Raw genomic sequence first — 14,801 nt, 5'->3', positions numbered from 1 at the left:
AAGGCAATAAAATAGGTAAGCTGTTCAAGAATTGTATTTGTAAATATTGTTTGTTTTGCTTTCCTTTGCTTTGTGGCTTCTGATAACCACAGTGCACATGGCTGTGATTTCATTGGAGTCAATAGAGGCAAAGTTTTCAGACTCTTGGGATTATCTTTCAATCAGCGTGTTGTTTAAAAGTTTTGAAAAAAATTCTCCCAATCATTCAATGCATTGCTGGCAAATTTGGGCAGTGTTATAAAAAGGGGCCTGGATACTGCACATGGGCTCTGTAGTAAGGATGCTATAAAGAAATGATGCCCAACCTTGGCAACTTTAAGCATGGCTGATTGGGGAATCTTGGGAGTTGAAGTCCACAAGTCTTAAAAGTTGCCTCTAGAAGTTGTGAATGTTCCAACACTGGAAGTTTTTAAGAAGATATTGGATAACCATTTGTCTGAAGTGGTATAGGGTTTCCTGCCTAAGCAGGGGGTTGGACTAGAAGACCTTCAAGGTCTCTTCCAATTCTGTTATTCTATTCTAGTTGGACATCCCTGCTGTAAGACTTCTTGTTTATCCAGCTCTACAATGTTTTCTTTAAGGTTATCAAATAAATTTCTGCAGCTGTAGTGGTACCCCAATGGCTAACCCTTACTCTCCCACCTTCTCCCTGCCACGCCAATTGCAGGCACTGCTCCACACATAAACGTACCAATAGATGGCTAGTTTGCTTGTAACAAAAGGTTGGCTGTGCATTTGATAGCACTTTGGTTGCTGGAGGCACCGTCCCCAAACACTTGCAGATGATAGCTGCATCTCCTGCTGTACCTGTAACAATTTAATTGTATAAGTCAGCCCAGTCAAGCATTCCCAGCACATGACTGGGAGACATGAAATTCATTGTCATTATTGTCCCTGTCATTTTGGATCATTATATCCTACTGCAGAATTTTCCTCACTTCACTGCTTTTTTTTAACCTCCAGGAACCAGGGATTATGGCTGAATTGGAGGGGGGGGGCAGGACTACGATCTACATTTACCTCAGGGGAGCCACAGATTAAATTGGCTTTGCTCGCTGACTGGCTAGATTCATCCATTTGCGTGTTCCGAGTTTAAGGCAGCAAATTTATGAGGATCTGGATGAAATGTCCAGACTTTGCTTTATTTTGTTGATGCGTTTTGGCTTGGGAATCAAATGCTGATTCTTACAGAGGGAAATCTAAAGTGAAAGTGTGTTTCAGGTCCCATGCTGTCCTTAAAGATACAGGATTATTCTCAACATTATTTGAGCATTATCCTGCAAACTCCATTGGTATTCCCCAGGGTGCCATGGGGTGGTCAAGAGAAAAGATTGCATTGAAGCAAATAATTTATATGTGTGAGGTTTGTGTGAATTTAATAGTAGGCTGTTAGTTAATAATATGGATCTCGTGCCATGAAGTACTGACAATGGTGCCATAGATACTGTTTTAAAGAGGGAGAGAAGGTTATTGCAAAAAAGTGAAGCTTCCACTTCTGTGATGTTAAGCCAGTAGCTGAACATCCTCCCCCTCAAACAAAAATGTAAAGAAAAATGTAAATATGATGTTAATTCCTCTACTATGCTTAATGAAAGAATGGATTACATTGGATTTTAAAGGAAACAGTATAGAATTGGGTTTGAGCCCCCTACCTCTTTCACTTGGTTGTTGTAGAAGTGTTTTGTTTGAAGTCTATTTATTTTATGGAATAAAATAACTGGAGTTGCAAAGGTTGTAAAAGCTGCCTTTGTAACATCTGTCCATTGAAAGGGGCCGCTTACTCAGTGCATTTTCCAGGTACTTCTGTGTTTGTTGGTTTAAATTAGGACTTATATTTTGAAGGCTATTCCAGCTAATATAAAATCAAGTAAAGTTGTTTTAATAAGGATTTGGAGTACCAAAAGACAGCGTAAACACTGTATTCAGAACCTGTTTCATAATTGTATTTCACATTTTTCTAGGATAGATTTAAAGATAGTCCTTGCTTAACAATTGTTCATCTAGCAACCGTTCGAAGTTAGATGGCACTGAAAAAAGTGACTTACAACCAGTCCTGTTACTTATGACTGTAACAGCATCCCTGCAGTCATATGATCTCAATCTGGGTGCTTGGCAACCGGCTCGTACTTATGACAGTTGTGGCCTTCTGCAGCCATGTGATTGCCATTTGTGATCTTCCCAGCGGCCGAGGTGGCGCAGTGGTTAAATGCAGCACTGCAGGCTACTTCAGCTGACTGCAGTTCGGCTGTTCAAATCTCACCGGCTCAGGGTTGACTCAGCCTTCCATCCTTCCGAGGTGGGTAAAATGAGGACCCGGATTGTTGTTGGGGGCGATATGCTGACTCTGTAAACCGCTTAGAGAGGGCTGAAAGCCCTATGAAGCGGTATATAAGTCTAACTGCTATTGCTATTGCTATTGCTTCTGAGAATCAAAGTCAGTGGGGAAGCCATCGGGAGGCTTCAAGTTGTGGTCATGTGATGTCTCACTTAATAACTGGGAGTGATTCACTTAATGAATGGCAAAAAGGTGGTAAAATCAGGTGCACAATGCCTCAATGACGGCACCACTTAATGAGGAATTTTTGGGCCCTGTTTTAGTCCTAAATCAAGGAGTACTTATAATCTTTGGAAATCCAATTAGGAGCCTATTAGAAAGAGCTTCTTCAATGTTCAGGATCTTGGCCAAAGATAAAGAATAACCAACCTATAAAACATTAGGTTCCTGTTGAAACTTTGACCCAGGAGCATTGTCTTTGGTATACTTTTATAAAAAGCACCTTCCATAAACTTAGGATCTCCCTGGCAGCTTACTTCAGGACCATTTTCTTTCTTCTTTATACACAGGAGGCATCATTTGAGTGTGTCTGTTCATTGGCAATTATACAAAATAACAGAGTTGGAAGGGACCTCAGAAGTCTTTTAGTTCAAACTCCTTGCATAACATTAATGTTTGAGTTTTGTGTTTACTGGATGAAAAGATGAGTAGTATTTTCTTATACTTGCCCTCAACGTGGAGGAAATTGCCTTATAATTACCAAGAAGAATAGAAGTCACTACAGGTAGTTTTTATTTAGTGACCACAATTGGGACTGGCAACTCGGTCTGTAAGCAAAGCAGTCCCTAAGGGAACCCGTGACTGTCCTTAGGATCTTACTTCAGCTTTCCTTTGCTGTGCAGATCTGCAAAGGTTCTAAATGTGAGGATTGGCTGGGAAGTTACTTTTTCATCATTGCAAACAGTCATTGAAAGAGGCAGTCACTAAATGAGGGTTATCTGAACGGAAAACAAGCAGTGGTGGAGGTGCAAGTAACCGGAGACATTAAGTGAATATCTTTTAAAAGTAGCTGGAACATCAGCTCTCATGGAAAGGGCTGCTTGCATGGTGATAGGCACGTATGCATGCGTGCCTTCAAGTCAATATTGTGACAGACCCTGACGTTTTCTTAGCAAGATTTCAGAAGTGGTTTGGCTGAAGGATACCCAGCTTCCTGCCATAGATGGGGCTAAAACTCATTGTTTCCTGGTTTCTAGTCTGATAAAAAGATAAAGGTAAAGGTTCCCCTTGCACATATGTGCTAGTTGTTCCCGACTCTAGGGGGTACAGAAGATGTCTCCGTGGTCATGTGGCCGGCATGACTAAACGTCGAAGGCGCATGGGGCACTGTTACCTTTCCACCAAAGGTGGTTTCTATTTTTCATTTTTACATGCTTTCGAACTGCTAGTTGGCAGAAGCTGGAACAAGTAACGGGAGCTCACTCCATTACACAGCGCTAGGGATTTGAACTGCCAAACTGCCAACTTTTCTGATCGACAAGCTCAGTGTCTTAGCCACTGAGCCACCATGTTCCTCCATCTATTTGTCTTTCTGGTCTGATACCTTACCCATTATACCATACGGTCTCCTCTGATTAATTTAATGTCATTTGAAGTCTCTGAACACAATTTCTGTAGTTTTTCTTCTTGCTCAATATAACTAACTCTTCCTTTAACCATCCTGCTTTATTTATTTATTTATTTATTTATTTATTTATTTATTTATTTATTTATTTATTCATTCATTCATTCATTCATTCATTCATTCATTCATTCATTCATTCATTCATTTATTTGGGAGGGGGAGAATTGCTGCTCAATATAACTAACTCTTCTTTTAACCATCCTGCTTTATTTATTTATTTATTTATTTGCGAGAGGGAGAATTGGTGCTCCTTTTGAAAGGAAGGAGGACTGTATGTATACAATTGTGTGTTTTCGTACATAAGAGTGGCGTGGGCATGAGAGAATGGTAGTTCATATATATACAATATATGGGAAATGAGTTAATTTTTTTAAAAATAGAGTTTATTATTATTATTAGAGTAGAATAAGTAATACTTATTAAATTAATATGAATGATTATTAAAACATTTTTATCCTGTTCCTTTTTGAGATGTGTGCAGTATATGCACACAGAGTTACAAGCATGCCACGCTAGCACATTATTGGTAGGAATGGGGAAATCTACCAGTTTCAGTCAAAGTTGGTAATCCTAGTTTGGCAAGCTAGAAAGAGCATAACAAGTTTATTTGATGTCCGTGTGTGTGTGTGTGTGTGTGTGTGTGTGTGTGTGTGTAGTCAGAATTTCCTGATGAGTAAATAGGGTATATTGCTAATACCATCAGACAGCAAGCATAAATTAATGGCAAACAAATGTCAATAACAATCTTCGTACATGTGCTTTTCGTTCTCGTTGCCCTGCGGTGTTTAAGTATGAGAAGCTGGTGGCCATACATAATATTTGCTGTGGGAAATGACAGTGCAGCATTAGGGTGCTCGTGACAGATTAAGGTAAAAGCAGGAAGCAGCTCTTGGTTTTGGCTCTTAGGTCTGCTGTAATTAGCTGCATTCGACTCAGATAAAAAAAAAATTCTACAGTATTGCACTCATTCCTTCTAGTCTCTTTATCTATATTTATTCATTGTTTTGGCATCTTTGTGGTCTATGATCTCCTTAGCTGTGAATACTTTATAAGTCAAATATTATAACTGTTCTGCTGTGTATTTGTAGTGTGCTAGCTTTTTTTCTCTACAGTGAATGAAACTTTCTCGTTATTTATTTTAAAATGACCACATATTTCTGGTGAGTGATGAAATCACCTTGCTTCATGAAAAGTAATTCTGCATCTTCCATATGCCTCTGACATACTGTCTCCTGTCTCTTTTAATACCTGGGATCATAATCCAAGTTGGTTTAGACAAGATGTATGGTAGAATTTTCTTGATGTCCTATGAAACAGACAATATAAAACTGTTGACTGTTTCTACTTTTTTTAAATTAAAAAAATAAGTCTTCTGGTCAATTTGAACTGAAAAAAATACAACCAGCTCAGTGGTGGGATTCAATTTTTTTTACTACCGGTTCTGTGGGCATGGATTGGTGGGTATGGCGTAGCTTGGTGGGTGTGGCTTGGTGGGCATGGCAAGGGAAGGGAAGGATACTGTAAAATCTCCATTCCCTCCCCACTCCAGGAGAAGGTGACTGCAAAATCCCAATTTCCTCCCGATCAGCTGGGACTTAGGAGACAGAGAATAGATGGGGGCGGGGCCAGTCAGAGTGGTATTTACCTGTATTTAACTCAGAGTTATACAAATTGTGTCAGTATGAATGTTTGTTAACTTCAGTTGGAACAAATGCATTATAGAGCAATAATTTCTGTATCAATGTAGCTCAGATGGCATCCAAACTCTGGGAGCCAGAACTCCATAGGATTGAAATTTGGCTTTAATGTTATTGCACCACATGCTGCTGTGATCAGCCGCAGTCACATGATCATCCAATGATCCCTCCCACCTTCCTACAAGGAAAGTCAATGGTAAGACCCTCCCACTCCCGCTGATATTTTGCCTACCTTGGTCATTCTGATTGTCTGTCTAGGTGAGGAAATATCTCTGGAATGATCACCCAACAGGTCATGGGTTGGTTCTCTAGCATTTTTATAAAATGTTATAAGGCTTGACATCAAGCTTACAGTATTTCCAGGCTTGTCTCATGAGACCGAACCTGCCCCATCTGTGCATTCAACCCAATTGCTCATGGTCTCCTCCGCCTATAAGGATAACAACATGACACCCCAGAGATGTGTCAGCCCCCATGCTGCAGAATATCTTGTTCCCCTGAGATGGTAGAAGTCCCCATTCTGCTTGTATGCCACAAGATTGTGAGGGTCATTTGATTCCAGTGAACTTGGGACAGGTAGAATGAATCAGGACCACATTTGTAATGGGTAATTTTTTAATTGTAATTTGGGTTAGTGTGAATGTGCATTTAGTGGTGCTTTATAATTTTCTATAGGTAGGTCCTCACTTAGCACCACAGTTGGGAGCAGGAATTTGGGCATCCGCTAAGAAATGCCATCACTAAGAGGAAAAATCATGCGACCGCAAGTGAACTTGTAGTCTTACTTTGATTCTTAACATGAAGCAAGATAGTCACCAAGTGAAAAAATTTACGTGACCGTGACTTACGTTTTTACTTCTGCTTTTCATCCTGCTTCAGAATTTGACCTGTGTGAATTTTTTTTTGTTTGTTTACACAGATGTCTGCACTTGTATATACCCACAAGACATGTTAATTATCCCCTCTTTAGTAACATACCCTGACATCACTGCACTTGTTCCCAGTATTGTAAAATGGACACAGAAAAGCTGTCATGACATTTTTCTGAGTGACATTTCAGTGTGGCTTCCATAAACTGGCACTGACAACATTTGGTTTTCATTTTAACACTCTGCATTTACTTAACTGACATTGCAATAAGATGTCTGTGACATGTTGAAGGCTGATACAAAAGAAGTGGGTAACAACATAATTAAAAGCCGCCTCAACCAAGTAAATCCTAATTCTGATCTGTCCCTCCGCATCCTTTCCCCCTCAAGGAGAAATTCATTATCTGGTAAGGCCTCTGGTGCTACACTTCTAATAGTCTAAGTATAGTTTCACACCTGGTGTCATCCCAATCCCATCTCTCTGACTAGGTCCAATTTTTATTTGTGAACCTTATTGTTTGTTTGCATCCCACTTTTATTATTTTTTACAAATAACTCAAGGCGACAAACACCCAACACATCTTCTTCCTCCTATTTTCCCCAAAGCAACAACCCTGTGAGGTGGGTTGGGCTGAGAGAGAATGATTGGCCCAAAGTTACCCAGTTGGGTTTTCCATAGCTAAGGCGAGACTTGAACTCACAGTCTCCTGCTTTCTAGCATCGTGCCTTAACCACTACACCAAACTGGCTCTCCAGCTTGGCCCGGTGGTTAAGTCACCATTCTGTCCGCCTTTGGTGCAAACATATTTTGCCACTCCCATGTTTCCTCAAAATATTAGCGATAAAAGACCTTTCTTGCCACAGTTATTAAAGGAATCTCTGCAGTTGATAAATTAGTAACATGGTTGTTAAATGAATCTGGCTTCCCCATTGACTTAGCTTGTCAGAAGGTGGCAAAAGGTGATCACATTACCCTGAGACAGAATAACAGAGTTGGAAGGGACCTTAGAGGTCTTCTAGTTCAACTTCCTGTTCAAGCAGCAAATCCTATATCATTTCAGACAAATGGGTGTCCAATCGTTTCTTAAAACCTCCAGTGCTGGAATACCCACAATTTCTGGAGACAAGTTGTTCCATTGATTAACTGTTCTAACCGTCAGAAAATTAGTTTTGGGTTGGTCCACTCCTTGATTAGTTTCTATCCATTGCTTCTTGTTCCGCCTTCAGATGCTTTGGAGAACAACTCTTTTTCTTTGCGGCATTTCTTCTGAGCACTGAAACTCTTCAGAAGAGACAGCAAGCATCTAACTGCTTACTCACGAGTCATCTTATTTATTCATTTTACTCACACATCTTAATGCAACGCGGGACTCTGCAACCATCATAAATATGAATTAATTGCCAAGTTTCTGAATTTGGATCAGGTGTCCATGGGGATATTGCCATGGCCTTAAGTGTGAAAAACTGTCATAAGTCACTTTTTTCAGTACCATTGTAAATTTGAAGCAGTCAGTAAATGAACCGTTGTAAGTCGAGAACTGTCAGAGTTTGTTGCATAAATCCAAATCCAGAAGCACACACAGATAACTGATTGCAGCAGGATTCATTAACTTATTTATATACATAAGAATAGATGAATAAAATGTACAATGCCAACAGGTGGTTCTTCCAAGTAAACACAAGGCAGGAGAGTTAGAGGCCAACACAAGCAGTTAGCTTCATTTCAGCAGACAAGACCAGACAGACTGCTTTCTTTACTTCTCAGAGCAGAGCTTAATGCAGCTAAGCCACGTCCAGACTTCTTAAGTTTCTGTTTCAATTCTCTGCACAGACTCAGATCTGTTTAAGCTTCCATTGGCTGACTTAGTTGCTATGCCTATTCATTGACTGACCTTGTTCCCATGTCACTCCCAGTCATGAATATTCTAAGAACTACCAGTATTGAAATCCTTCCATTCATTTGCAGCCGATCAAGCAGATTCCTGGAAAAATAAAACCTAGGCTTGCAAAATAAATTCAAGATTCTAGCATTTACAGTATCTATTTAGCATTGCCAAAAATTATGGTTACTGTAAATGTATACAATTCCCCATTTTCCCCAGTTCTTCTGCATGACATTCACATTCACCAGACTTTGTGAACAGCCCTCGGTTAGTCTTCCTTTACCTGACGGAGTCCACAAATTAGACTGCAAGTCCTAAAATTCCCAGCCAAGGCAGCCTTTGAATTCTGAAAAAAACATGGTCCACAGCATCTGGTGAGGGACGGCTACCCACTATGCTTTTCATTCTGTAGTTGCCATGTCAACTATACAAACAGTTCTTGTAACAGAAGAAGAGTAGCAAGAACTCCTTATTTTAAGCTCTGATTCAAATGTCGCAGTTATCTGAACAGCTAACACATTGCTTAAGGCAAAAGAATAGGACCGGGGGGAAACTAAAAATGAAAATAAATCCTTTTTAGGATCAGTTCCCTTTTCTGTCTTCCTGATGTGTCTTTTTTAATGGAATTATTTGCTTTGTCTTATTCAAAATGGAAGGATTCTAGTCGTCTTTTTATTCTGTGGATTGATTTTTGGTTTAGAGACCATGTTCCCTAAATGAAATGGGTTTTTGCTAATCTTTCCTTAATAGGAAGCTATCCGTAGGACTTCCATGCTGTTATTTATTTTTAGTGAAATGTTTTTCAGCAATCTTGGAATTCACCTCTTCGTGTTCATCAGTGTGGTGTAGATGTAAATGTGTGATTTTGTTTTTAGAAAATCAAAGCCCAAGTGGAGAACTTTGGTGAGATATTTTTAAAGTCATGAACAAAATGCTTGCCTATTTTCAAGCTGCTTCGGGATACATCATTTGTGTGCCTGTGTATCCGTGTGTCTGTCCTAAAGGTGCTTTTTCAGAAGGCAACCAGACTTTCTTGTTTTTTCTTTGAAGATGTCTCATTTCTCATCCAAGAAGCTTCTTCAGCTCTCTCAGGAGCTGAAGGAACTGTTGTGTTATTAGGGTTCCAAGTAACACCTCCACTTCCAGGTCTTACATTGTCCGTGTGTCTAACCACATTTTCTTCTATTTATGTAGTTTGCAGTTCATTTAGGTTCTTTGTCATCTTCCTCGAAGTATGCAATTTGTCCCATTTTATTCATTTGTTAGGCACTCAAATACGGTGAACATTTTCACCCATGCTCAGTTTTCCACACTCATTTGCCTTGAAATTCCTTCCCCCTCCCTGGCCCCTGTTTAGGTTCCTTTCTTCTCCTTCCAGCAGGTTGGCGTAAAAAGAAGTTTTAAAGACAGGGTAGGAGAGGTGATGAATTCTGGTAGACATTGATCCTTTTTCTGCAATTTTGCCCTTTTGGTTTTTTTGAAACGGATTACTTGCTTAGTGTCTGGGTGTTGGTGAAACAGAATTGGAAAGGGACGAACTTTACATAAATCATTTATACTGAACACTTGGTATGCCGGCTACATAAATCAACAACAGTATCTATTACCATTCTCTCTCCCATCCCCTCCTTACCAGTATTATCTTGATGCGGCTGGTCCCAACATTTGGGCATCTGAATCCTGCCTTCAGAAGGCTAGCCCTTGGTAATTAATTATGCCGGGCACATAGAGCTTGGCCCTTGCTACGGGGAATAATTGCTCCCAGCCAACAGACAGGGTTTTAACTTCAGTGGCAATAATAAATAGAAAGTCTCAGGTGATGCCACTATTTTAAAGTAATTAATCATCTCCACTCTTCCTTCTCTCCCTCCCTCACAAGCCCCATGTGCTCCCTTCCATGTTGATTCCCTCTACCTCCAAGTAGGAAAATTCAGCAATAAATCTTTAATGATATATATGTTTAAAGTGATCTGTTACCTAACCCTTGGGGTTTTTTCCCCCCTTGTGCGTACCTTAACATGTCCAAGATTTTTTCTCCACACTCATACCTATTGTAAATGCTGCAAGTTGTGAACTTCAAGGGTGCACAAAAGGACTGTTATATGTAGGAAGGTAAAGCTTAGCCATAGTATCTCTGAAAGATCATTAACTTTTTTTTTTAATGTCATGCTGTACATGTGTTAATAGAGATGCTTAATTAACACCAGTGGGGCTGTCAAGAAATGCATCTTTCAAAGATGTTGTATTACTGCCAGTACGGTCTCCGCCTTTTCCAGTACCAGAAAGTGTTGCATTGTTTTGGACTGGATGCAAAATACATGCACTTCAGCTATAGCACATAAGTTCACCGCTGGACAAGAATCCCATCCCTTTGCGAATTTGTCTGCAGTTTTTGCTGCCTATTTTTTTTTCCTAGGAGAATATGCTATGCTGCAGAGAGTCAGTGATTCTCTGGATATTTCCTGGTAGATCTGACCAGCCGTCATGGCTATTCAGTGTGACAGGGACAGATGTGACAGATTGGTTCTGACACCCTTCCATACCACAAATCAGTGACTGGAGGTGACTCCTGTCCTTCTGTGATTGTGCCCCCACCCCACCCCCACTCCCCCGCTGCAGGACAGCACAATGATGCACGAATGAACCTTGCCATCGCCCTCACTGCTGCCAGGTATGGGGCTGCCATAGCCAATTACACTGAAGTGGTGCACTTGCTGAAGAAGATGGATCCAGAGAGCGGGAAGAGCCGAGTTTGTGGAGCAAGGTGCAGGGATGTTCAAACAGGTATGTCCTTTGGGCTCTCCTTGGCATTTGTGAAACTCTCTTGTCTCCAGGTAGCTTGCTCTGGCAGGTACCGGTGGGGGGGGTGTCTTTCTGTTTTTCAGAGACCCCCTTCCTTTTTATGCTTTCTGGGGCTGGGTGGCTGCCCAGAGTCTCCCTCCAGCCCTTTCCCCTCAGTAGCTGCACGTACTTTGAGCGCAAGTGGGAGGAAGCGCTGCTACCCAGAAAGGCATTTTAACTCCGGCTTAAAAGAAACGGGGAAATCCTCCCCTCCTCAAACTTAAGTGCAGGAAGGTGGGTGAAGGGAGACTGCAGTAGGGGGCTGGAGTTTGTAAATATCGCTTAGCTGACAAAAAAGGCATGTTTCCAAAGTGCAGTGGCATGTCATTACCGCCAATCATCCTTAACTTCTGTCAGGCTTCCATTCAAATCCTAGTGCTTTGGCAAGCTAAGCTGTGCTTTACATCCAAGCCCTTCTGTCAAGCAAAGCTGACGTTCTGAGATGCCGGGTGGTGCATTTCAGCAATAAGTACCATTTAACAAATTTCAGGGTTTTCGAGAATGTCATTAAATAGAGAATGTCGATAAATAAAAGCCGAATGATGAGGGGGCCCGAAGAAGTCGGATGGGTTGCTACCATTCTTTTCTGCTTCTTTTCCCTCGTTCTATACGAGTCTGATCTTCAAAAACTTTATAAACATTGGGGAGTCAGTGTACTCTTGGCTTAAAAGCCATCTCTATTCTAATTTTGCTGGAAACTGAGCTGCTTGGTTCTATGTGCACGTGTTCAAGCCCTGTGTGTGTGTGTCTGTCTGTGTGTGTGTGTGTGTGTCTACACACACTTCACAATAGATTAACTTCATGGATAAATTAATAATCCAGAGAGTCAGCGAAGAGAAAAACAAATGGAGTATGTGATTGATGCTGTTTTCTTTCACAGGGCAGGAATTTGATGTCAAAGCCAAATGTGTTATCAATGCTACAGGACCTTTCACAGATTCTGTGCGGAAAATGGATGAGCAGGAAGTATCAAACATCTGTCAACCAAGCGCAGGCGTTCATATTGTGATGCCCGGCTATTACAGGTAACAGTCTTCAAAGCACAGGCCATTTGTAACCATCTTAGGATGTGAATCTAATGGAGTCGAGACAGGAGAATCTAAAGAGATTGTTTTCTGGCTTAAATGGTCCATGTTGAATTCAAGCCTTCATTCCTCCCCCCCCCCCCCTTCCCTCCACCTTACCTGCAGTATGGAAATTTATTTTGAGTGAGTCAAACATAATCCATCACATTTACTAAGGAAGGAGCATTATATAGGAAAGTTAACTACTGTATTTTTCAGAGTATAAGACGCACCTTTTCCCTCAAAAAATGAGGTAAAAATCTGGGGGCATCTTATACACTGAATACAGCATTTTTGGCCTCCCAAAACCTCACCCCTTCACAAAAATAGACGTGCAGAGGGTTTGTGAGGTCTGCAAAGTGCTGCTGGGGAGGGCAAAAATGAGCGAAAAATGGGCCATTTTTTGCTTGTTTTTTGGGGGGGCAGCCCCCAGCAGCATTTTGCAGACCACTCAAACTCTCTTCATGCCCCGTTTTTCACAAAAAAATTGGCATGCAGAGGGTTTGGGAAGCCTGCAGAGTGCAAAAATGTTTTTTTTTAATTTACCTCTTCAAAATCTTGGTGCATCTTATACTCCAGTGCGTCTTATACTCCGAAAAATACAGTAGTCTTTTAATGGTGGTTCAATATCCCTGCCACTGGAGGAGACAGCTGGAGTTTTGAAAAAAGAATGGATACCGTTCCTTCTACCCCTTCAAAAGCCAGAGTTTTACATCTTTATGATTTTGGCAACAAACGTCTTTGGAAGAATGCTAAATGGACAGTTTTTGTACAGGGCTGACTTGGCAGATGGGAATATTTTCTCCATGCCACTTTTATTCTTGCCTCAAACAACTAAGGCTCTAAAAAGTTGTGTTCTCTCACACATTGTGTTCTCTCTACCCTCACATTGGTGAGGTAATTCAAAAGGGGTTCTTGGCCATAAGGAAAGTCCTAGATAACCTTTAGCAAGTCGTTGCTAGTTCAGCCAGTATAGCAGACAGTTAACCAGTTTTACACAAATATTCTAAAAATTACTGCAGCTCTTAGCATTCATACAGTACATTCAGTTGTACTATATGAATGCTAAATATTACTACTAATAAGGGGTTTTATTCAGATATGCCCTTCTGCTTGTGGCAGGGCAGTGTTTCCTCACCATATGTTGGAATACTGAATGAGAAAATGAAAATCCAAAATGCTCTGCTTGCCAAAAGAAGCTGTGCCAAGCCTCGGCCAGGCAGAAGTAGGAGGACTAGTGCTCTAGGTGGATAAATAAATATGACAAATTGAACCTAGGACTTATTAATGTATTGGGAGTTTTTCCTGTAGAGTTGCCAATTTATTGTGACTGGAATAAATCCACTTTGCCCAAGTGCAGCATCCACTTTATTTTGTCATATAAGACAGGATTTGGTCTCCAGATTCAGTTCTAATAGAATTCACCTTCTTGGTGAGGGACCTTGCTATAAAACGGTTCATAGAGTTAATCATATAAAAATTGAAAATGGGGAACCATAGGATTAGTAAAGCATGGTTTTTCTTACTTGCATGGGTCTTTCAGCAACTGTAGCAACACACACACACACACACACACACACACACACACAAAACGAATTGTTACACTTCTGTGTAAAAGGAGTGAAAAGACTACAGGTAGTTCTTAACTTATGACCACAATTGAGCCCAAAATTTCTGTTACTGACTCATTGTTAAGTGTGTTTTGCTGCATTCTTACCACAGTTGTTAAGTGAATCACTGCAGTTGTTAAATTAGTAACATGGTTGTTAATTGAATCTGGGTTTCCCATTGATTTTGCTTATCAGAAGGTTGCAAAAGGTGATCACATGATCCCGGGGCACTGCAACTGTCAAATATGAACCAGTTGCCAAGCATCCAAATTTTGATCACATGTCCATGGGGATGCTGAAACCATCATAAGGGTGAAAATGGCCATAAGTCACTGTTGTAACTTTGAGGATCACTGAAGAAATGCTTGTAAGTTGGAAGACTTCCAATATAGCATATAAAAAACAAATATGTTGGTCTGTTTTATCAAGAAATAGGTTGGGAATAGTTAATGCTAGTCTTAGTTTCTCCTTGTTTTATATAAAAATCAAAAGGGTGTTTACATAAGGGGTACATGTTGGCTTACTTATTTATCATATACAGGTAGTCCTCAACGTACGACCACAATTGTGCCCAAAATTTATGTTGCTAAGTGAGAAAATTGTTAAGTGAGTTTTGCTCCATTTTACGGCTTTTCTTGCCACAGTTGTTAAATGAATCACTGCAGTTGCTAAATTAATAACATGCTTGTTAAGTAAATCTGCTTGACTCAGCCTTCCATCCTTCCGAGGTGGGTTAAATGAGGACCCAGATTGTTGAGGGCAATATGTTGACACTGTAAACCGCTTAGAGAGGGCTGTAAAAGCACTGTAAAGCGGTATATAAGTCTAAGTGCTATTGCTATTCTCCCATTGATTTTGCTTGTCAGAAGGTGGCAAAA

The 14,801-nt window shown here is 40.6% G+C and overlaps 1 protein-coding gene across 2 annotated transcripts in view; it reads left to right on the top strand.

Annotated features, from left to right (window-relative positions):
• The window catches only part of GPD2 (glycerol-3-phosphate dehydrogenase 2), a 101,369-nt gene that overhangs the window by 59,387 nt on the left and 27,181 nt on the right, over window positions 1-14,801 (top strand). For both annotated transcript variants that reach the window (XM_087710370.1, XM_087710362.1), the window contains exons 7-8: window positions 11,028-11,192; window positions 12,130-12,274. In XM_087710370.1, coding sequence (XP_087566496.1) covers window positions 11,028-11,192; window positions 12,130-12,274 — 310 coding nt within the window. The remainder of the gene's footprint in view (window positions 1-11,027; window positions 11,193-12,129; window positions 12,275-14,801) is intronic.

This window comes from Thamnophis sirtalis, unplaced genomic scaffold (assembly GCF_051295495.1).
Source record: "Thamnophis sirtalis isolate CommonGarterSnake01/CBP01778 unplaced genomic scaffold, rThaSir2_p1.2 scaffold_1, whole genome shotgun sequence".
NCBI lineage: Eukaryota > Metazoa > Chordata > Lepidosauria > Squamata > Natricidae > Thamnophis > Thamnophis sirtalis.
This window is presented reverse-complemented; position numbering and strand designations above follow the sequence as displayed.